Source organism: Cheilinus undulatus, linkage group 14 (genome assembly GCF_018320785.1).
Source record: "Cheilinus undulatus linkage group 14, ASM1832078v1, whole genome shotgun sequence".
Classification (NCBI taxonomy): domain Eukaryota; kingdom Metazoa; phylum Chordata; class Actinopteri; order Labriformes; family Labridae; genus Cheilinus; species Cheilinus undulatus.
Window position 1 is genome coordinate 34,535,439 of NC_054878.1, and position 24,106 is coordinate 34,559,544.

The 24,106-nt window shown below is 38.3% G+C and overlaps 2 protein-coding genes across 2 annotated transcripts; one reads left to right on the forward strand and one right to left on the reverse strand.

Annotated features, from left to right (window-relative positions):
- Positions 1-2,718: 2,718 nt before the first annotated feature.
- Positions 2,719-5,892, reverse strand: rdh14b (retinol dehydrogenase 14b). Its single transcript, XM_041804479.1, has 2 exons — positions 5,444-5,892; positions 2,719-3,696 (listed from the first exon to the last, which is right to left on the reverse strand). Exons 1-2 carry the CDS (start codon positions 5,795-5,797, stop codon positions 3,079-3,081), a joined length of 972 nt encoding a protein of 323 aa, XP_041660413.1. The 5' UTR covers positions 5,798-5,892; the 3' UTR covers positions 2,719-3,078.
- A 1,937-nt stretch (positions 5,893-7,829) lies between these two features.
- On the forward strand, positions 7,830-24,088 carry LOC121521473 (interleukin-31 receptor subunit alpha-like). The gene is made up of 16 exons (XM_041805488.1): positions 7,830-8,150; positions 10,828-11,094; positions 11,566-11,695; positions 11,796-11,983; positions 12,087-12,205; positions 14,434-14,457; positions 14,571-14,730; positions 17,084-17,166; positions 17,307-17,523; positions 17,677-17,841; positions 19,720-19,821; positions 19,909-20,052; positions 20,139-20,279; positions 21,678-21,762; positions 21,913-21,994; positions 22,289-24,088. The coding sequence occupies exons 1-16, from the start codon at positions 8,096-8,098 to the stop codon at positions 22,730-22,732; spliced, it is 2,406 nt and encodes an 801-aa protein (XP_041661422.1). The 5' UTR covers positions 7,830-8,095; the 3' UTR covers positions 22,733-24,088.
- Positions 24,089-24,106: the final 18 nt, after the last annotated feature.

The following is a 24,106-nucleotide window of genomic DNA, read 5'->3' on the forward strand; positions in this document are numbered from 1 at the left end:
CTCTGTTGGATCCAGGATAATGTGGGTTTTTAAACCAAAATAAAAACAAACTTAGTCCAAGGTTTTGAGTTATCCATTTTTTCAGAACAACCTGAGTTCAAGATTTGATCCTATTTGAGGCTTTAATCCTGTTGGATTACATTTGGACCCTGCAGTTTAATCCTCATTGATAATAAAATGTTAATTGCAAGCCTGAATATTTTTTGTCTTTTAAGCATTTTTCCAGGTATTCATATTCTTCTATTTCTTCCAATGTGTTTGACTTCTGCATCTGAATAATTTCCTAAATCTAACTTCTCCTTCCCCTGCTGGGGTCAGGGAGAATTTTTAAGTAAGATTAAATCCATCCACAGGAGGGAGCCACTGTGCCGCAGCGTCTAACCCCCCAGCATCATAAACCTCATTGTTCGGCCTCAGACACACAGCAGAGAGCATTTACACTTCAAACACATCAACAGCAGGGAAACCAGATTACCAGCTACCCCCCACCTTCTTCTTCTTCTCTGTTACACCGCATAATACATGCTAAAGTATGCACAAATTTAGCATTCAAGTACAAAAGCTGAGCCAGAAATAGACATGCTTTTCAAAAACACTGTGAGGATTTGCACGGCACAAGCAGTAATGTGACCTCACGGTGGAGGGAAAGCTGACAGCACAGCGAGACTTTGATGGATGCAGCGAGCAGGAGAGACGTCTCTCTTTTATCCTGATGTGTGAAGCTCTGTCAGGTCGCCAGAAATAAGAAATGTGCTGTGTAGGTTTCATCAGCAAATCACACAGTGACCAAACTTACTAAACACAGCAGATCAGTTAGTCCTAGTCATTATTCACGCACCTGTTCGAACTAAATGGATCATTTAAATGTAATTTAACAGGATCCAAATGTTTAATTTTCAGAAATCTTAAATTCTCTGGAAATGTGTTAACCCAAGGGCTTAAGCAGAAATCAGACATACCATATGTAAATACATTGTGAAATAAAGACTTCCTAAAAAGACGGTGAAGACAAACTCCCTCTGGGTTTGTTGTTCTCAGCTCTGTGTCAACAACAACAGGAATAGAGACAGCCCCAACCACCAACTTATTTCCAGAAGTTTGTTATCACTTGTCTGCTGCACTCACAGGAACTTGCTGGTGAAACAGGAAGGAAAGGGCAGGGGAAGATTGAATCATTAATAAAACAAGACCAGACCTTAAAAATGTGCTGACACGTCATGATCAGATGGTCAGGCATGATCAGTCTACTGTACAGCTCAAACACAAACACTGACACAAACACTATTGCCATCAGCCATGAATACACAGCATCATCACCACCACCAGCAAACACAACTAGCAGCTAAATAGTAACAAAGGCTACTCTCACTCTGCAGGCCTTAATACTCAATTCTGATCTTTTCTCAGATCTGATTTTTTGGTTTGCCTGTTCACACTGCAGTCCACTCCAAAGGATCAGATATGCATCTGATTCAGAACCACATACGAAAGTGGCCTGAATCTGATTCGGAAAGGTCAGATTCAGTGTGACTTGCACTGTTCACACTTTTAGAAAAAAAATCAGATACGAGTCACATGTGGGCAAAAAAAATCAGATTCATGTCACTTTTAACTGCTGTGTGAACATAGCCAAATATTCTGTATCACTTAGGCTTTTACCAAGTCAGCTGAATGTTAGCTTTTTAAGATTACTTTTAACAGTTGAATAGAGATAGGGAATACGGGGAGAAAGAGTAAGGGGGAGGCCAGCACCAAACAGTACCAGGACCAAGACTGGATCATGTGACCAGTGGGGCAAAAAAAAGACAGAAGCCTCTGTATGAGAGTGCCTTTTTTAACCCACTGAGCTAAACTGCACCCAAAATTTAGCAATCATTTAACTTGTGCTGGAAACATTTCGGAACAACAGCAACTCAGCCACGAAACAGAAGGCCACGTAAAAACACAGCGAGGTCAACAGTTGCGAAGATGCATGGGGCATAAAAGTCACCAACGCTCTGCTGATTCCCTAGCTGAAGAATTCTGAACTTCATGGAAGCTTCATGGAATGGGTTTCCATGGCGGAGCAGCTGTATGCAAGCCTTGCATCAGCAAGTCCAATGCCAAACGTCAGGTGGCGTGGTGTGAAGCCTACAGACACTGGACTGTGGAGTAGTAGAAATGTTCTGTGGAGTGACTAGTTATGCTTCTCTCATGGATGAGTGTGGGTTTGGTAGATGTTGGGTTTTTCAGGGTTTGGGTTAAGCCCCTTATCTTCAATGATGGGCGGTCTTAATGCTTCAGCATGCCAAGACATTTTGGGCAATGCTATACATATCGTCGGACACTATTTTCATCAGTGTATTCCAAATAGATTAAAGTTTTGATAGTGCACTAGTATGAGCATTTTATATCTAGATTAATTTTACAATTATTTATTATTTATAGCTGAAATAAATTAGTTCCAAGAGAATGAAGGTTGTTTTTAAAAGTAGAAACTTATATGGAAGGACTTTTTTTTTTTACTAATCCTGGACTGAAATGATTTTGAGTTTTGGTTGACTAAAAGTAGAGTAAAAATTTCAGGCATGGAAATAACAAAAACATAACAAAAACTGTAGACTATTTCAATTTAAAGACTAAGACAAATTTTGAAATAGCTGCCAAAACTAACAGACAGTTATTGGAGAAACCTGATATCCCAAGTTAACTTCTCAAGGAGAAAACAGATATACTAGCTGAGGTAACCATGTAGTTTTAATTCTGTTTTTTTCCATATAAACATGTACATGAGGAACATTACTGCAGTGAAGGAGAAATCTTTCACACAGCGTTGCCTCTTAGCTCAAACCATCACACTGTGCAGGCACACATTTTTATAATTCACAGCATTACACTTTCTCAAATTATCACACTGCAATGTGCACTCCTGCTCACACACACTTGGTTTATACACTTGGTTTGCACAATATGTCATTTAATTATCAGCTATATCCCCAAGGTTACACCTGGAAACAATCCAAGACAATTACGTGCTCCTGGATGGAGGCGGTTCTGTCCGGGGCCAGATAACTCAAAGTCCTCAGAACAGGCCTGGGCTCAGTTAGCGAGGCCGACCATCCTCCTGCTAATGTCCCACAGTCTCTTGGCTGCCTCCTCATCTGTGGCTTTCTCCATCAGCTGCTCCTCCTCACAGTTAGCGAAACACTTCCCCGACACTCCCTCCACCTCGGGGGAGCAGGCTAGATAGAGCGGAGTCTGGGCCCCTTCCAACGGACTCTTAAAAAAGAGTAGCGAGGCGAGGTAGAACAGCGGCTTAGCCAGGAGAGGGATTTGAACATGTCTGCCGAGTCTGGTCCTCACGATGCCAGGGGTGAGAGCGTTGACCGTGACCCCCGTTCCCTCCAGCTGCCGGGACAGTTCCAGAGTGAACAGCAGGTTGGCCAGTTTGCTCTGGCTGTAGCAGAAGGACTTGTTGTAGTTTCTCTCACTGTTCAGGTCATCAAAGTTGATGTGGCCGTACTTGTAGAGCTTGGAGGAAACCACTACGATGCGGCTGGGAGCTGAGGACTTTAGGAGGTCCAGCAGGAGGTGAGTGAGGAGGAAGTGGCCCAGGTGATTCACGCCAAACTGCATCTCAAACCCTTCCTCTGTCTTTGTGTAGGGACACTGGTACAGGCCGGCGTTGTTGACAAGCACATCGATCTTTGATTCCTCCTGTAGGAGCAGAGAAATTTAATAAATTAATAATGCCAACATTTTTATTGCATAACATATTTGCAACAAAAACTGAGGATTAAACAGTTCCTCAGACCAACAGTTGTCTTCATTTTCACTTTGGTCAACAGAGCCATGAAGAAAATCTAAATTACTTGTGTATGGAAGTGTAAAACAGCCTTAAACTGCTGTAAATGTGAGACTGCCCAAAAATGTGTGCATTGCCTTCTTGATGAAAAATAAGCACTGGATCCACCAAGAAAAGTGTTTACTTTCATTCAAAAATTCACTTACTAGGCTTCAATATGTGTAATTTTTTCCTGACTTCAAAGTTGATGTATAGGACTCACAAAACACATATCGGTCTGGCCCTCATGTTGAACACACAGAGACATAATTTAGACATCATTATACTATTCCATCAAGCTGTACAGATTATGGTCGGCTGGATTATTCATGACCGTAGGACCATAGTCATGTCCTGAAATACAATCTACTGGTCTTATAGGGAACACCGCTGACACCCAGTGGTTGTGAGTGATTATTGGCTCATAGCAAAGCAAAGGAAGCCAACAGAACTGAGAGAAACAGCGTTTTAAATTGACTGACACTTAAAATATGAGAAGTGATGAAGACACTGTTAACATAAAGCAAACACTGTTTGTGAAACAACTACATCATTGCAAAAATTTATATTACATACAATGTTCCAGGTGCTTACAGACCTGTGTAGACTATAAATATTATAGAGGAGAAATCTAGAAATGTTACAGTTCATACTTTGCATTAGCAGTCACATTACTCTGTTGCCGTCTCGCTTTTGCAACCTGTACAGGACTGAAAAATCAGACTGTGTTGTCCTTAAGTGGGAACTATAAATATTCAATATATATGTATTGTCAGAGAGGCTGACATGCCTAAAAAGTCTATTTAGAGCTAGGAATAGCAAAACACCTGGTGAAACAGAGACAAAAATCATCTCCAGAAGTCACAGCACCACTATCTATAAATATTTTTCCAAACTAGATGAGGCACCACACTTATGGTGTTTTAAACCAGACTTTGGCTGAGTTAGAGCTGTGAAGATGTAGGTTTGCATGGCGTTGTGGCTCATTCACGAAATTAAGGCATTAAATGATTATATTAACTACAATTAAACTTTTCAATAAAAAACGTTTATTTTTAATCATTCAAGGCTATCAATTGTAAGAAGTGTATATTTTGTTGTGACCTCAAACAAGAAAGATGACAGACCATTGTAATGTTTTTAATGTACCACGTTAACTGGTGACTTTAATGCTTATGGAGTTGAATTTGAACACGGCGTAGGTACAGATGCTTCCTTATTAACTTTAATATGAAAATATTAAAAATACTTACTATCAGATACATTTATTTTAACTAACAAACAAACACAAAGAAGTATTCGCGAGGATTAGCTGTCTTCAACAGTTGTTAACAAGTCAATCACAGGCGGATGAAGTGTCTGAAAGTCACCAGTTAAACCAGTCACTATTTAAACCATTACCACAACTACTAGCTAATTGCATGAAGCCACATCACTGGAGTTCAGCACCACGGACAGCCCCCTTACAGCTAAAGTACCTGACGTGTCGAGGGTCACAATGGATGGAATAAGCTAAAAAGTACTTATTTTAAAAGCTGACATATACAGTAGTTTACTGGGCAAATCTAAATCTAGAAATGTTGCTGTCTGTACTGCGCCTCCTCATTCATTTCAACCCACCTCATTAATTTCCTCACAAAACTTTTGCACTGATCTGAGAGAGGCGAGGTCCAGGTGTTTGATGACCACCTCTCCCTGCTCTGGTCCCGCATGTTTCTTGATGTCTTTAGCCGCCTCCTCGGCGCTCCGCTGGTCCCGACAAGCCATGATGACCCGGGCATGGAGTTTTAGCAGCTCCCCGGCCAGGGCCTTCCCTATCCCGCAGTTAGCCCCGGTTACAATGACCGTCTTTCCTCGCATGGTGTTGGCCGGATAACGGAGGAGCTTTACGGCTTTCTGCCGGGGGAACAAACGGCGCATAAGGAGCAGTACCCCACCGCCGACAACAGCAGCTACAAGCACCGCTGTAGACATGGGAACGGGGACCGTTGACAGGTTAGCAGGTACTTTCTCTCTCGGTGTTACGATGTGTTATGTATACAAGTTACAAAATTACCCCGGAAGTTCTTGCTCCTCACATAAAACCGTAAAATTTACAAACTATGCTGACTCAATCATTTTGACTATCATACAAAGATTTTTTTTTTTATATCTTCTCTCCATCACATGATTTTAATCAACGAAAAATAATTAACATTCTTTAACGGTCGCAAGGAATCGATGCTGATGTAAATGACTCACTAAGCTAGCAGCATTAGCTATGTAGCTTTAACATTACTTCCGGGTTATTAACCCTTTATTGGGCACTCATTCAAATAATTGGAAATTCAACATTTAAGCCCTGGGATATTATTGGTGGACATTCCAATACATTTATTGTCATCTATATATATTTGTTTCATTGTTATTGTGAAAAGTACCTATACACGGTTCCTTGCCCATTTATGTTTTTTTTTTTTAATTATAAAGTTAATTCATATTAAAATGTAAATGGAAAAATTAGTATTTAATTGCACATTTAAAACTTATTTAGATACAAAATATTAATTTTTACAAGATGTGGTGAGGTTTTCTTGGAGTCTGACCTCTTTTAGAGGCAAAACATGACTATGATGTCTGAATAATAGAAGGAGAAATTAGGCTCACAGTAAAATAAAAACTGATATTAATTACATAAATAAACTGTTATGAGGTTATTTTAGTCTGACCAAAATTCATACCTATTTTACTTTTTAAACCTTGAAAAAGTACCTTGAACTTGTAAAATGTACCACTGTATCACCTTTATTACAAACCTGTGGCAACATTAAACTACACTGTTGAGTACTGTTATCTAACATAATACGTTATTTGTCAGCAAAACACTCTTAGAATGGCCTGGTAGATGAACTCACCATATGTCTTAATATAGACAACATTTACACCCCTAAATGGGCGTGTAAGTCCAAATATGGCTCCTCCATTTTTCATGCTAAAATTTCAGTTACTGCTAGAAATCCTACGCAACATATCGTGACATTCAATACTACTGTTTACCTTTAAAGTTTGTGAGTTTCTTTAGCTTAACAGTTATAATTTTAGGGCCATTTGCAAAAATCATTCTGGTTCTACTGTCTTACAGAGTTGGTGAGAGGCCAGGTAGGAAGTTGACCCAGGTGACTATGTACGGTTTGTTGCCCAATAAAAGGTTAAAGTACCATTACATTAGTTAAAAAGCTTAATATAATTAAATTAATTGCAGTTGTATTTATTGTATACAACATACATAGATCGGTTTCCATTTTTTATTGTGAATTTGTAATTTATCACTTTTTAAAACACAAAATAAGAAACTGAGTAGTTCACAGAAGATAGAAGGTACGTATTACATAAGGTACTTCTAGAATTAACAGGCATACTTCAACACTGATGTTATTGATTGTATTTTCACTATTCCTGTTTGTAAGCCATGCCGTATTCACCACTAGGTGGTGCTGTTTGATTACAAAGTAAGCCAGTAGGTGACGTCTTGTGAGAAGATACCAGTTGATTAAATCTTTTATAACGTATGTGTAGATAAAATGTTTCACAATTTGGGGTTTTATATGAGAAGCTGTAGAAAACGACATTAAAAGATAAGTTCTCCTTAGTTTCGCATTGAAATGCCATGGTTTTTACAATTTCTCGACTCGCATTTAGACTGTCTAAAATCCCTAACAACTTAAGGACCCTAGATTTGAGTCTGTATAACAATTAGTAACAATACATGTCATTTAAAATTTTTTGAGTTAAATTTTCTTTTAGCTTAAATATTGTTTATATGTAACTCAATGGCTCACCCTCTCTCCCTCTTTTATCTATGATTATCTGACTTTTCTAACAGACTTTTCTGCCGCTCGTGAGTGATTTGTAGTTTCGTCAGCAGCCCGCGTGGCTCATTTGAAGCAGCAGCCAGGTTTTCTCTATTATTATTTCAGGAAGGGGACACACATTATCTCTTATCTAAGTTTCATTCGGGCACTCAGGCTGTGGACAAGTTACTTCACTTCCCCTTTGCTCGCTGTGCTTCTACTTAGGCAATACCTCCCGTTAGTTTCAGTGCTTGCTTCAGTTCCTGTTACATGGTGGCTAAAATGTAGATTTAGAGGGGAAAATGCGACGGTAGTGGAACAGTCTGCCACAAGACTGAGTAAAGACGTTTGTAAACCTTTTTAAATTTTATCCTTAAACCTCTCAGGTCTAAATGTAGTTCAAAAGGCGAGTTCCTTGAGCTCTGGCTGTGGGATAAAAGAGATGTATCCCTTTTTGGTCACATTCATCTTGGTTCTAGTCGTCTCCACATGCAAAGGTAAGTTAGACTGTTTTATTTGATATTTTCTTGTGATAAAAGAGCTTGACAAAAGAATAGTATTTGGACTAACTTATGTGACCGTTGAAAATGCTGCTGACTAGTCAGACACAACTGTGTCTGACCAGAGTAGGAGTCATTGGAAATCCTGCTTTTGTTTTGGTTTCATAACATAATGGTCACATGAGGGTACCAGTATATAAAAATACCTTGAGTTTAGCAAGAGATAAGCTAATTGTCGTTTGCTGAGATTGCAGGATAATATTACAATAGAATTAAAACGTTAAATCAGTGCTATATGAATGGTTACAAGTGTACCAATAGACAAATAACATTTGATATACAGTGCTTAACAAATTTAGTAGACCACCTGTCATATTTGTCTCAGAGACCACCCAGCATCATGAAGTGCTTTAATGCGGACTCTTTCATTTTCAGAGCTCTCGACATTTTACCATTTTGAACAGGAATGAGGAATTTCAAACTGAATTTACCTTTTTATACCCAAATTTGAGTCAGCTCACTGAGCTTCTCTGAGAAGTCAGAAATTAATCAAGCATAACATTCAACCACTAAAACTCATTTTTCTGTTCAGGAATGCAAGTAATTAACTATAATTTGACATATTAATCAAGAAATATTAATGTGCATTACTATTTTTCAGTTTTTTTGTAAATCAGTAAATTTGAAAATTTATATGGATAACAATAATAATTATATTTTAGCATTAAAAATATCATTTTGGTTAAAGAGCTTCTACATATTGGTGTATTAACCATTGCATAAACATAAAAAATGATTTTGGTAATTACCAATGCTGTTAATTTAGGGCAGCTGTGGCATAAACCTTACTTTAGGTGGTGATCTAATACATTTGTTAAGCACTGTACATCAATTGAGTTTCTATTCATAATTTTATTTATATCCTTTAGGTCAGTGGTTGGGATCCCCAGGGGAGATGAAGGATCTTGCTGGTTTTGGATGATGTGATTATTAAATACTGGTGTAGACGTGTTAGTCTAGCATGTCTAATACACTCAGAACAAGTTTAATGGTGTTTAAATTTGTCCAAATAGAAATATGGGATCAGTGAAAGCTGGTCTTACACAATCATAATGTTTAAAGATGTTCACACAAGGTATAACTGCATCTAATTTGCCAGATTTTGTCTACAGTGGACTGATTGTATAATGTTTTGGCATTTACTGATCCATGTGTTCATTTAAAAAAGAAGAGATAAACCATGTAAAGTATTTTTTTCAAAAAGACGGGATAGCAATGTTCCCTCTAACTTTCAAAATTCCTGAGCAGACATTTGACTCCCCTTAGTGCCTACGTCATCAACTGTGGGTGACATCTGACGTATAGGCTACATCCACATGGCAGCGCCATGGCATCACCTATCCAACCCCAAATATCATTACAAGTAACTATAACTATAATGATTAATAATCACTGTTCAAGTCATGAATTTCATCATTCATTCATTCACAAGCCACTCTCAGTTTTAGCTTGCCGAAATTATGATGTCTGGAAATCCTGTTTAATATGATTAAAGTTTACATTTCAAGGATTTACAATTTAAAATTTCAAAGTAAACTGTGATTCTAACTTACAAACATTTGTCCATAGGTGAAAGCAGACAATAACAAAGTTTGCAGTTTCATATAAAAAGGCAGGAAGCTAAATGATGGATGAGACAACCTAATAACAGTCAGGTCTCCTAAAGGACTTCTACCTGCATAAATTTAACAGCACATTACAGAGAAATCACACTGTTAGAAACATCAGGGCTTAAATCCTTTTGTTATCAGTCCATTATAGGAGATTCAACTTTTTCCTGGTCTCATTGTAGATCATTTTAGTCAGGTTCATTCTTTAAAGCAGAGTATTTACATAAAAATAGACATCCACTTACTGTTAAAAAACAATAATTTTTTTTAAAATAACAGATTATTTGAATGTGTTAAGTTAACACAAGCTGTAATCAGCTGATTTAACTCTCATTACTGTGATAAATAAAATGATAAAAACAGAAATTTACAGCTTTTTAATTCCTGTAGAAGTTTTTCCCTCCTGGCTCCTGTATGTCAGTTGTTAGGATGCAAGAGATTTTATGAGGTTTTTAATCAGTCAATTATCAATATACGGTAAATCTATAATATTTCCTGCAACGTGGCACTTATCAAATGTTTTGAAAATGAGCTCATATACTGATGTTTATTCACTGGGGTGTATCATCATGATGAAATATAGAAGTGGAATGTTAATACAATGATATTTTAACAGTCTGCAGCTCACTAAGGAGAGAGAAAGAGAGGAAAGAGAGAGAGCAGTAATTCATAGACAGCACTGACGCACGTATACGCCATGGTCAGAGAGGAGCTTTAAAGCAGGAGAAAAGTTCAGTCTTGTGTTGAATCCTTTTCTCCTCTACAGACAGAAGCCTTAGGTCTACACCACCAACACGTTAGCTTGTGTTTGTCTGTCTGTGAGTGGCATTAGTGTTTGCGTTGTTATGTGAACCACATGATTAGGTGTAGCAGATAACACTGGTCAGGTAAAGAGATGGGGCTTCATCAAGGAAGCAGACTTTGGCACAACATCAGCACATAACTTCTGCAAAATGGGGAATGTTTTAATCTCTCTTAAAATCAAAGCGTGATTTTTCCTGCAGGCCAGCGCGAGAGAGACAGTGATGTCAGTCCTAAAGATCCATACATTGAAGCAGGATCCAGTATCAAAATTGTGTGCCACACTCGTGTCCATGGTCGAATCTACTGGAAGCTGAACAACAAAGTCATCGATGAGAGCCTGTCAGACACCATTAACACCACACACACTGTCCTAACACTCAGGAACTTCACTGAGCACAGTGCTGCACTGCAGTGCCACAGTAAGACTACTGGAGAGATCCTTGGAGGCACTATTATCAAAACATACAGTAAGACCTTTATTTTAACATTATTCAGACTTTAAAGAGTAAATAAACTCCAGGCTTTTGTCTAAGGTGCATCTACCCTGAGCTTTTGCCTTTAGAATATAATACACATAGTTGAGAAGGGGTAGGTTCCCCCTTCATACCATCACCATCAGCCAAACCATCAGAAAGCCTAAGATTTTTAAATATTTAACAGGTTCTTCTTAGCTGTGGTTTTGTTAAAAATGACACCACCTTTCATGTTTGGTATTGCTTACATACAATAGTTTGCTTAACCATGTCTTAAATTAATTTGGTTACTGTCAGCATAACTTGGAAATATATATCATGTCACTATGGAGATAGAACCAAGCAATGAGCCTTGGGGAAACCCCACAGTGACTATCTACTGCAGCTGACCTGGCATTTCTGTCAGGCCTCAACCATTCAAAAACATAGATTGTAATGACAATCCTGATTTCTTCTATTTTGTAGCCAAACCAAGCAACATATCATGCATCTTAGATTATGATACTCAAGAAGCAATTGGTGTGCCAGACGTACTAATATGCAACTGGGATCACTGGATTAACCCTTCTAAGGAGATAAACTACACCGTACTGAGGTGTGTTTCAGATTGTCTTTCAATGAGTTAGAACTAATTTAGTGAAAAATCCCTTGGCTTGATAATTTTGGACCAAAATAAAATGTTTTATTTTTTTCAGTGCCTCTTCGTATCATCCCTCCCAGAAGGAAATCTGCAGCTCACGTGGAACAACATGCACATGCAGATATAAAATGAAATCTGATGAAATAATACGTCTTTTGGGAAGTTTCAATGTCACCGTGAGAGCCAAATCTGCCGACTTTGAAGCTTACTCTGAAACTCAAGAATTTACCTCATCTCACATATGTAAGTAACACAAGGCAAATGTTATTAAATATATATATTAGCAAAGATATGTTCTGTCTTTCTTACTGTGTTTTATATTTACCTGCTTCTGAATTTCCTTCAGGGAAAGTTGTCCGTCCAAAGTTAGATGTAACTACCTGTCCTGGGGGTCTTATGGTTAATTGGACCCAAATGGATAGCGTAACAGGGGTTCCCTGTCACTGTCAAGTCAGATATAGCAAGGTATGTACCTTTTTGCTATTTGAGTGCAACACTGGGAATTGGAAGTATTAGTTCGAAGCAAATAGAAAAAAGATGCACACCTTGATTTCACAAAGGTCAGTCTAAAACACAACACAGTCTGGCTGCAGTCTGTACATTGACAGCTCCCCGTTTCTGTCAGAACGGAAGTGCTGTAATTTTCCACTACAAGGTATTTCAAGGATTAATATAAAAAAAAGCTTCAGCTTTATTCATTAATAACGACTAGCTGTGAAATTAAGAAAATTAACACATTGCAAACATTACAGACAAAGAAACATTTCATTAATAAAACAGAGAAAAAGGTGACTCGGATAGTTTAAGTTGAGCTGTTTACTTAGTTTCGGCGGAGGAGAAACAACATCAAACACAATGTGAGGTTGAAGCCTGATTTTTCAAACAAAGCCTAAAGTAGTTCACCCTCTTATGTATTTTGGGCAACCTAAACCTTGATCATGACTCAGTATGATTCCACAGAATCAACTGAGTGACCTCCAGTGCTAAGACGTACTGGAGCCAGACTGTCTCTGTCTTAGATTTATGGATGCACAAGCAATAAGGAAACAACCTTGACTTTAGGCACAAACAGCATTGTGTCTACCTCAAGCTAGTGAGTTTAAACTGTCAGCCCAGAGGAAAGGGGAGATGCCTGGAGTCTCAATTCCTGACAGTACAGCTTGACCTTGGCCTTGAAGTAGAATATCTGAAGTATTAGAAATGCCTGGAATACTGGAAATTTCCATAACAGAGGTCTAATCTGGGATTAAATTATTTTTCAACTGGTTTTACACAAATATTGCTTGTTTTAGCTTCGTTAGCCTAAGCTAATGCTAGTTAACATTACTACATAAGCAAATGTAGCTAAGTAAGTTTAAGCCATGTGAGAATAAGCAAACGTAGCTAAAGCTAGCATACTTACATACTTACATAGCTGCTTTGTGTGCTTAGCATTAGCTACAAAGCTATGTTACCTATGTGGGTATGTTTTCTGCATTGCTTATGTAGCTAACAGAGCTACACAAGTTAGGTTAGCTGCATAGCTATGTTTCCTACATTGCTCATGCAGCTAACGGAGCTATATAAGTTATGTTAGCTAAGTTTTCCACATTGCTCATGCAGCTGACAGAGCTACAAAGGTTACTTTTAGTTTTAGTTGACAAAAACTTCAAAACATGTTAGTCTAGTTTTAATTCATAAAAAGTCCTAACAGTCTTAACTTAAAGTCCAAGCATTATTCTCTTGCCTAAATGTGGTACCAAATAATGATGGTGTGTTTTAAGTACCCTGCCAAACCTGGGGTCCCTGCTTTCTACTGCTAAGAGGCAAAAGAGATACAGATGATTTTTTTTTTGATAGATTTACTCAGAATGGAGAAATATGAAGAATTTTTGGTGTGTGACAAAAACTAAATGACATTTTAGTCTATCTGATTATATTATCGTTGGCTAGAAAGTTGTGGAAAACTCTTGGCTAATTTTTCGTGATAGTATAGCAGCAGCTGGCGCACAGATAGCCTAGTGGTTAGGTTGAACCCCAAGTACGGAAGCTAGTCCTTCAAGAGTTTAGCCTCTGCTCAACACTGACCTGTTGCTATTTTTCTTTGTTATCCACTGTTCTGTCCTAAAGGAATAAGTCCCAGAAATAGATAATAAAAAGAATGGAAAAAGCATGAATTCCTAGCTAACACAAGTACTTGCTAGCTTACGTAATGTAAGCTGATGAAAGCTAGGAAGGCTTTGCTTTAATGCTAGCATTAGCATTTATCTAAAGCAGCATATTGTTAAAAATATGCTGCCGTGCATTTCAAAAAATATACTCTTTCTAAATTCCCACCACTGCTGTCTTTTCATCTCTTATATTCTAGAAATGGCAATGTAAAAAATATTGAGTACAATAAATTAATTTGACTTAAAACCTAGAATATAATTGCACACATTGTTAGCTTCTGAGCTTCCCATTGAGAATGTACTTTTAGAAAAATGACAGTTGTGTAAGTGTAGGTGATTAGCAAATAAATAGTAACTTAAAATTCAACTTGGATTGATGGTAGCAGGGAAAGGATTCCCATCTTTAAGGACATGTAAGCGCTCATGGCAGTGATGTAAGCATTGAAAATGCAACACAATTTGGGCCCAAATTTCTCACTGTCAAATTAAGACAGTAACTGCTTTTTGATGGATTAACTGATCTCATCTATGTTTCTGTTCCAGGCTATCAATGGAAAAACCCCAGAGGTAGGAACACGTCACATCAGTGCATCAAAGCTTTAATATATTCAGAGTTTGATCTTCTGGATTTCTCTAGAATTTGAAGTAATGTTTCTAACCAGTCTTTACGTCTTCCCTAGTGGGTGATTAATAAAACTCTTGACTGTGAAGAAAAGGGGAAGATTATTATTGATAAAGTGGAATCCTGCACTACCTATAAATTTTCAGTGCGCTGTGCCATAGACGAGGCCCCCTGGAGCGACTGGAGCCTGGAGAAGAAAGTTCTGACCAAACTCAACAGTAAGACCATTGTTGATACTGTTTACTTTAGCATTAATAACACCCTACTAACCAGTCGCTTATACAAAGTTAAATGGTGTTTTATGGTCCTGGTGAAATGAAGCCATGTTGAGTCTGCTGTAATTTGTGAATGCACATTGGTTTTCCACTTTACAAATCAGTCGTAGCTTTTCTTAAAAACAAATAGCAAGAACAAAGAAAGTTTCTTTGATCGCAAAGATTTATGTTGCTGTTGCTCAAGCCAGAATCTATGATTGGCTTTTAGAGGAACTAAAACAACCACCTGGTGTTAAATGCTTTCTCTGGGTATAGTGAAAGTAGAGGAAGGAGGGTGAGGGTGGTTTCTGTGGTATTGTGATTGGTAGAAACCTCATAAGCATGGTAAACATTAGATCCAAAAACCTTGATCTTTGGTCTCCAATTCTAATCAGGTCTTCAATGGGTTTTTAATTAACATTTTTGCAAAGTTTAAAGAAAATCCCCTCAAACCTTCTTGACTTGTTGCATACTTACGAATAGACCAGACAAACAGGTGTACAACCTGATGGCATAACACCTTTGGTCTTGGCTGTCACTGGTATAGAGGCATAATAAAGTCACAGCAAGAAGAAATAACATCTGAATCACTGAGTTTCAGGTTGAGACACAGTGAATATCTTAATATGCAGATAACACAAAGAAAACAGTTTCTCCTTTGTGTGACTCATGCAGCATGTTGTCACTATTAATATTTGTTCTAGAGAATGGATAACAAATTACACAGGCCTGGTGGTACACATAACCGACTAGGCTTTTATAGAATTGAGGATGACTCATTCAACAGTCGAAGTTAACATTCACAAGTGCCGATGAATGAAGGATGAATGAAATTAAGTTGCTGGTAAAACCTTAGAAAACCTAAAACAGATCAAATCTTCATCTTTTAGGCTGCAGTTACAACCATCCATGTGGGTACTTTGCCCAAATGATGCCAGCTCTGCTCTTTTCCAGTTGATAAATAAAATTAAAATGAATGGCATTAAATGGGAAAGACAGGGTCTTTTGCGATTCAAAATCTTTTTGAGCAGAAGTTTGAATTGATTGTGATTGTGACAGGTAGCAAGTGGAGATTTTAAAGGAAAGGGGCGATGTAGTTAACTGGGGAGGCATGCTGTGGAGTTCTGAATGTACTTAAATTTATTGAGGACTTTGGAAGATGTACCCTAGAGAATACTATTGCGTTTGTAAAGTCTGGATGTGATGAAGGCTTAAAGGGAAGGAGAGTAATGGATGGATGCGGCTATGTTTTTAAGGTGTATGTCAGTGGCCCAAGTGCTGACAATCAGGCACCTGATAGTCAGCACTTGGGCCCTGCTACAGTGGTCAGTTGGTGTCTGCGCCAAGAATCGGCACGCCACGTATGACTGATCCTCACTCTGTCAGCAATTGGGAACTGTAGGCTGTCTTCTACAGATTTGCAATCAACATTTGCAGGATGATATGGCTAACAGCTCTCCGCCCAGACAATCCAGAACATACTGCATGCAGCCAAGCTCCAGTCTCATAGGGCTACCAGAAGGCCTATCATGACTGCCCTCCACTGTCAGGCCCATCCGCACTGATGTTCCCAACACTTACACTGGAACCTGAACATGTGGAGGAACGTTATGTTCAGCAATGGGTCCCAATTCTGCCATGGCAGTTGGATCAGGGACAAAGTGTGGAGAAGATGCAGAGATAACATCTTTTGATGGAGGCAGTGTGATGGTGTGGGGCGGCATCTCCCTCACTGAAAAAACAAGGCTTATGCAGAGAGATATCGGGATAAGGTCCTGCAACCAGTGGCAATCCCATATCTCCACAGTCTGGGACAGAACACTAGCCTCCAAGATGACAGTACTTGCCCCCACAGAGCGAAGCTCCTGTTTGTTACTGCCAAGAAGCATTGCTACAACAAAGAAATAATCTACCAAACACGAATGTCCTTATTTTTTGTAATAGGTTTAGTTCCAGAAACTTACTTTTTCCTGCATTCTTGCTACTTTTTTTCCATGGTAACCACAGACCAGTTTATTTGTATTATGTATGTTTATCTGTATGTTCAAATTTGATCTAATTTAATTTTAATAGAAGTATGTTGTGTGATTCCTTTATATTAGATTTATTGATGAAATCAGACACTCCTTTATTGTTAAATGACTGTATACAGAACACTTGGCTGAGGCGTAAGGATACATTTTGTGAAAAGTCCCAATGACTTTGCATTCAGTATCAGCAGGAATATCTCTCTCCCAATCGGATTTCTTGTTTGGAACTAAGTGTTTTATAATATTTTTGTATTTGTGTTTCATTGAAATTAATTAAACTTTTTCAGTGACTGATGTAAAGCTGCATCTTTGGAGAAAAATTGCTGAACCAGACAAAAATGGTTTCAGAAAAGTTCATGCCATGTGGACGGTAGGGAAAACTCTGCTTTCTATTCTTTGCATATCTCTTAAAGTTACTTCCAAACTGGTCATTTAAATTCAAAACTAGATTTCTAAAGAGTTCTGCTTTTTTTTTTAATGACTTTAAAACCTCCTCTTCTTCTGCTACAGGGGATTCCTTCAACATGCAGAGACAGATTAATCTACATGATGAAGCTGATTCCCTTGAAACACAACATACCAGGACTAAATTACACTGAATTTACATGTGGCAGATCAACTTGTGATGTTGATGTGAATCAGGATGCACACCGAATTCTTCTCAAAGTCTCCCAAAATGACACACTGTCTGTGGTGGACTCCGTTTATGTTCCAGCAGCTGAAGAAAGTGAGTTTAAATGCAATCGATTCATCTTTGCTTGATGGGTAACGGTAATTCATGCATCACAGTGATTCATATCACTGGACCATGCTTTCCAGTGAAGCACGTTAGTGATCTGACAAGGCAATTATATTCTTTTCTCCTGTTCTCACTTGGCAGGCCTCCCTCAAGTTACTGACATCCAAACCTCAACCCTTGAAGGTGTTATCCAAGTCACATGGAAGGCTCCGGCCCAGCCTGTCAGTGGTTATATGATCGACTACACCCACGAGGGAAATCAGTACTATTGGAAGGAGAGTAAATACACCAATGTAACACTGAAGGGTAGGTTGAACAACAGATGTGGGGAAGCATTATTCAGTAATGAAGTAATATGCTTTTAGAATTATACCAAAAATGAAGGTTTCAATACAAACCTGAGTCATTATCACCCCCGTGCTAATTCACATGTGTTGACTTCACTTATTTGACAGTCTGTTCAATTAGGATGGTATCGCCTAGTCTGATGGGAATACAGGCAGAGAAAAGACTTTTATCAGCTTCTCTGTAATGCATTAGCTGAGATGGAAAGTGTATTTCAGAACTGTGACTCATGTCTCACAGAGATACGATATGATGGAGTATGCTTAGCTTTGTTCCTTCAAACAAAGAACAATGACTAATGCCACCAACAGACACTGTAAGAAATGTTCAATGTAGGGTAGAAAAGCCTCAGAAATCCTCAGCTTTTTCAGAGGATTTGGAGATACTTTTTTGGATAAATGTAAGTAACTTTCCTAGATCAAAAACTTGATATTCAGTCTCTCTATACTATGAGATCGGATAACTACGCAGAGATTTAAAAGGAGTCTGAAAACAATTTTTCTTCTCTTAGGTCTAAGTTTACTCTTGATACTCGTCTTTTTGCTGTCTTGTATATAAATAACTAGAATGGCCGTCTGAGGCAGCAGACCCACGCCTAAGCAGTGCCACCGAGGAACGCTCCCATTGATTACTATGGTGTTCAAAATTTCGAAGTCTGAGAAAAACCGAACGGGTGCGCGTATCATCACCAAAATCTAATCGATTCTTCCCTGTCACTATCCCAATATTCCCTGAAAGTTTGGTGAAGATCTGACTTCAGTTCTCAAGTTATCTTGTACACATACAAAGAAACAAACACAAAGATACGGAACCCTTTACATAACCCTGCCGATTTCATTGCGTGGGTAACTAGGTACAATGCTATAACCAGCAGTGTAGTGCAGGCTATATGGGGGTTTATGGAGTATACCCTCTTATTTTTTTAGTCTCCACAGACTACACCCATTTTTGAATAAAGAATTAACCTAATAGAGTTTATAAGACTATACCTAATTCTGCATGGACCACTACACCACTGCCTACTACAGTCATCTGTTAAAAAGTATTCTTCTGGAAATGTTTGTAATGATTATTAATGATAACTAGAAATACAACCTTTTGGTTCTTGGCCTCCAGAAGATACATAATTGTCTGACTGTGATAGGTCAAGCAAAAGGGCTGGGGCACTTTAGGGGTGTGTATAGTTCTGGGATTGGTAGGAATTTAATTTCTTTATTGGTGCAGGTGCATGATATGTAATTAACTTTGGATTTCAGAGCTTGTTGAAGGGATATTTCACTGTTTTTAAGTCAGTTTATCTTCTGAAAATTGAAGAATGTCTGTAAAACACCAATGTTCAGTAAGGCAGGGAACTCTGAATGGGGAGTGATGCAGGCTGCAGGTGTTTTTTGAGCCACTATCCAGTGACATTCTCCAAAATATACAAACATATCCCCATACTTCATTAAAAATTTTGAAAATTCCAAGTACATTTCCTAACAGTTCAAGCAAATTACTTCAACTTTAAAGATTTATTTTTGGGCATTTCATGCCTTTATTTTACAGAGGACAGTGGATAGATTTGGAAACGGGCCAAGAGTGGGGAGAGACATGTGACAAAGGGCCAAAGGCTGGATTCGAATCCGGCCCGCCTGCATACATGGGTCATGCCTTAGACTGCTAGGCCATCTGTGTGCCATTACTGCAACTTTAATGGACATTTTGCACATTTATCAAAAAAATTATAACAGCAGAAATTATAGCTATGTTGTAGGAGAGCCAAAGTGTAATTTCCACATGCAGGGTCTGAATAGGTTAACAAAAGTAAGGGTTTTTAATGACATTCATGTCTTTCTTCAGACCTGGCAGACAAAAAGCCATACAACATTACAGTAACTCCACTCTCTGATGGTAAGGCAGGTCATGGGACACAAGCTCTTCAAGTCTGCTCCAGAGTCGGAGGTACATAATACGGATTTTATAAAGATTGCTAAACATTTTTTTCTCCTGGCTTTATTGGTCTTATTTTGAAAACTTGATCCCTAACAGATCCAGGGAATGTCACCATCAACAATGTTCAGGCTTATGACAAAAGTGCCTTCGTGAGCTGGGATGTGAAGACACAGGAGGTGTGCAGTGGAGTTGTTGTCAGATACACTGTCTTTTACAGTGCACAGAAAGGACCTTATCTCAGTGAGTACACCTCAGATTTCTTTGAAGTTTGCAAATACATTTTTGTCCCCCTTTTCAACTCCATTCCTGTCCTGTTTTGTCTGTAGATGCCACTGTAGATAGCACAAGGCAGTTCATCTCTTTGAAAGATTTGACTCCAGACACCCAGTACCATGTCTACGTCCAGGCAACAGCTCTTACTAGCACAACCCAAAGCAGTGAAAGGCTGTTTACAACTAAGAGATTTGGTGAGTTTATGAGCTTATTCCACATAAAAGACATGCTATATAAAAATGTTTCCCCTTGAAATTCTTAAGGAATCTATAAAAAATGTCCAGACTGAATAATAACAGAGTGTAAGTTTCAAAGACTTGTTCTAGGTTTTTACATCAAGATCAGGAAACTATTTCTACCTGTGGGAGTGGATTAAAAAATTAGTTTGGTTACATAAAGCTGACCACACTTCAGAAGGAAACTTGAGAATGGAGTAAAACTCTTTCCAAATATTTGAATTTGGCAGCTAGTGTGTTGTTCTTATTTAGACAAATGTGACAGCTGGACTGCCAGTAGGCTTTGGCATGTTAAGAGGAAGTTGGCAGGGATACTCAGCAGTAAACTTGTACTACCATCCATCCATCTATTCATGAATTACTATCCAACATATTTTTTGTCCAGCAATCCATCCAACAGCCACTTATCACCAAGTCCATCCATCCATCCATCCATCCATCCATCTTTAACATAGCAATCAATTTATCTATCATAAATCTTTTTTATCAACCAATCACACATTTATCCATGGGTGAGTTCATTTATATATTAGATAATCCATCTATTGATCAACTCTACCATTACGTATCGTACAACTTATCTTTCATCAGTTGATCCTTCTATCCATTCGCCTGTTCATAGATTTGTCCACTTAACCATCCATCAGTTGATCCATCTATCCTTCCATCCATCTGGTCCATCGATTTATCCATCCATCCATCACTTCATAGAGTTTTCCATTCATTGTTTATTGATTTTTCTCTTCCATTTCGCCATCCAATTAGTAGAAGCTGAGTCACAGAGGCTGGAGTCTGTAGTCTTGTTTTGATGAAAAAAATCTCTCAGCTCCTGATATAGATGTTATTTGCAAGTTTGAAACATGCAGGCACTTGAGTGAAAGATGATCCGCTGTGAACTGTATCCAGCAGTTGTCTGCAACCTCGAGTGGCAGTCATGAAGGTAAAGTTACTTTAACAAGAATCCAAACAAACCAGAGGTTCTTGGAATCAAGCAGCTGCAACTGTGAGTTTTGGAAAGAGTAGACCACAGCTTTAAAAGGAAAAAGACTGAGATGAAGCCCAGTAAAACAAAATTACTGTTTTTGTGTCTAAATGTGCTGCCAATGTTAATTATGTTCCAGCAGCATCTGCCATTACTTACCAAAACAATATCTTAAGTAATCCCAAAATTTGAACTCCCTGTAGTGTTTTTGCAACCTCAAGTTAACCTTCAAGCATTGTTTCTGCCCATGACTTTTTCATTACCACAAGTAAGGAGGAATTCACACCCAGCGTTGAGATCATACAAGGTTTTAGCAGATGTAAGAAATTTTTCAACTCAACTAACAACAGCATAATTATTTCTTTCTTTATCAGACCCACGGCTGGTCACAGCTCTCCTGGTCTGTGGGAGCATCACTATGGTTCTGGTGTTATGTCTTGGATTGTGCTGTGCTATTCAGTAAGTTTTCAGGTTAACATCATAAAGGGGATACGTACACAAAAGGCACATCACCAAGATCTTTTTTTGGTTTTAAAGTAGGAGACCTTCACATTTTCATTACAAATGATTCAAAAATACATCTTTATGATGCAATAATTTGGTTTTTAGGTGGAAAAAATTCAAGGAGAAGCCTGTGCCAAACCCTGGACTCAGCTCTGTGGCCGTGTGGTCATCAGAAAACCATCAAGAGGTAAACTTGAGAGCTGGATAAAGTGAGATTTTTCATGGCTAGACATATATAGTCAAGGAGGAAAATGTTTTTCTAACTTAAGTAATTGTCGTGAATGAGAATAACTTGTTGCGTTGGTGTTTACTGAGCTTTGGCTTACACCAGATAAATGTTCAGCTACTGTATATATTTGATGTACTGTAAATAGGAGCAGAAACAAAGATGAGTTGTTATGAATGATCTTGTTTTCAAAAGGTTGCATCCTTGGTCTTTTGTGTTCACCCTCTCTTTCTCTGTGTATGCCTGTGTCCAAAGAGAACATGCTCAGTCCAGCCATTCAATACTCCACATGAAAGCCACTGTGACAGAGTCTACCCAGAGGAACTTGGTAGAACATCCACCCCTCCTCTAGTCACAGGCTGTACAAGTTACCCATGCAGGGACCAGATGGAAGAGTACACGGTCCCAGATGTAGTTCCTGTGCCAGACTTAAAGAACAAAGACTTGGATGACTCAGAGGAGACGCTGCATCCATCGTCTTCTGGAGAATCCACAGCTCTGCTTCTTTCTGAAAACAACCAGTTCAGCCCATATCGAAGTCAAAGCTCACAGGAAGCTCCTGCACAGAGGATCAGCAAACAAAGTAAGTGTTCTGCAGGGAAACAGCAAGAAAATACAACCCTGGCGACTATTTATGTCACTCTGGACATGTTTGATAATGGCAAAGTACAGCTGAGAGAAATGGAAACCAAACCCTGAGACATTCAAAGAAACAAGCAACTAATCTCCCCTGAATGATGCAGTTGTGAATTAATCTTTCCAAAGACCTCTATGACTTTAAGTGGCATTAAGTGTACAGTGTTGTTAATTAGTATCTGTGGTATGATTCATTATTACAAGATTCTTATCAGCTATGTCAGAACTTGTAATAGTTTTAACCTGCTTGCCTGATTCTGGAAAACTGTCTCTCAAACGTGGATAAATGTAAAGCTATATTGCTGAAAGTGTAGCATTTTTTTGTCCACTTATTTTTACATACAGTCATGGACGAACGTATTGGCACCCCTGGAATTTTTTTGGTCATTGTCCTGTGGAACACCCATGACCTCTGACGCAGACCCAGCTTTCTGACACTAGGCCATACATTGCAGCCCAAAATCTTTTCATAGTCTCCAGATTTTATGATTCCTTGCATGCAGTCAAGGCACCCAGTGCCAGAGGCAGCAAAACAACCCCAAAATATCTTTGAACCTCCCCCATGTTTGACTGCAAGTACTGTGTTTTTTTCTTTGTAGGCCTCATTCTGTTTTCTGTAAACAGTAGAATGACATGCTTCAGGTGTGATTTCTATATTGCCAGCACCTGTTACTTGCCACAGGTGAGTTTGAATGAGCATCACATGCTTGAAATAAAATGATTTACCTACAGTTTTAAATGGGTGCCAACAATGTTGTCCGGCCCATTTATGAGTTTTGTGTAAAATTATGTCAATTTTACCTTTTGTCTTCTGTTTTTTTTTTTTAATGTGTTGTTCCAATGCACATAAATGAAATATACATGTGTTTATTTCTGGGAGAAATGCTGCATTTTCTGGAAAAATTGCCAATGCTTCCATCCATGACTGTATGCCAACAATATTGTATTCTCTTGTATTAAATGGGACACGTAAAGCTACAGAAACTGCCCTTCACAAGCTATTTACAAATGTTTGCATGAATTATCAGTGTTTTTAATTGTTGTTTGTTGTATTTTAATGTTGCTTATAATGTGCTAATAACCAAAAGACAATTTAACTAAAACCAAAGTTTTTTTTAACTACAGTATTGTTAAAGACATTTTGTATCGTATATTTTTGTTCTTTTAAACAACTGTTTTTGTACAGTTGTAAATATTCTCATGACTCTTGTGTAATTTTCTTTCACATCCTTTGTATATTCAAGCTAAACATATGACATTGGCCACAACAGAACTCTGGATTTCACAATGCAGAGTTCTGTTGTGGTACTTTGTGTAATTTCCTGCAACACTGCAAGGTGTGTTTTGTCTTCAAAAGCTGTAAAAACCAAAAACTACACAGAAGTTATAATAATATGTTAAATAAAGAGTAAAATAAAAATTTGGCCAAGATATTGT

Coding starts and splice junctions, on each gene's coding strand:
- rdh14b (XM_041804479.1), bottom strand. CDS start 5,797: ATGTCTACAGCGGTGCTTGTAGCTGCTGTTGTCGGCGGTGGGGTACTG. Junction 3,697..5,443: donor TTTGTGAGGAAATTAATGAG/GTGGGTTGAAAT, acceptor CTGCTCCTACAG/GAGGAATCAAAGATCGATGT.
- LOC121521473 (XM_041805488.1), top strand. CDS start 8,096: ATGTATCCCTTTTTGGTCACATTCATCTTGGTTCTAGTCGTCTCCACA. Junction 11,095..11,565: donor CACTATTATCAAAACATACA/GTAAGACCTTTA, acceptor TCTATTTTGTAG/CCAAACCAAGCAACATATCA. Junction 12,206..14,433: donor GTCAAGTCAGATATAGCAAG/GTATGTACCTTT, acceptor TTTCTGTTCCAG/GCTATCAATGGAAAAACCCC.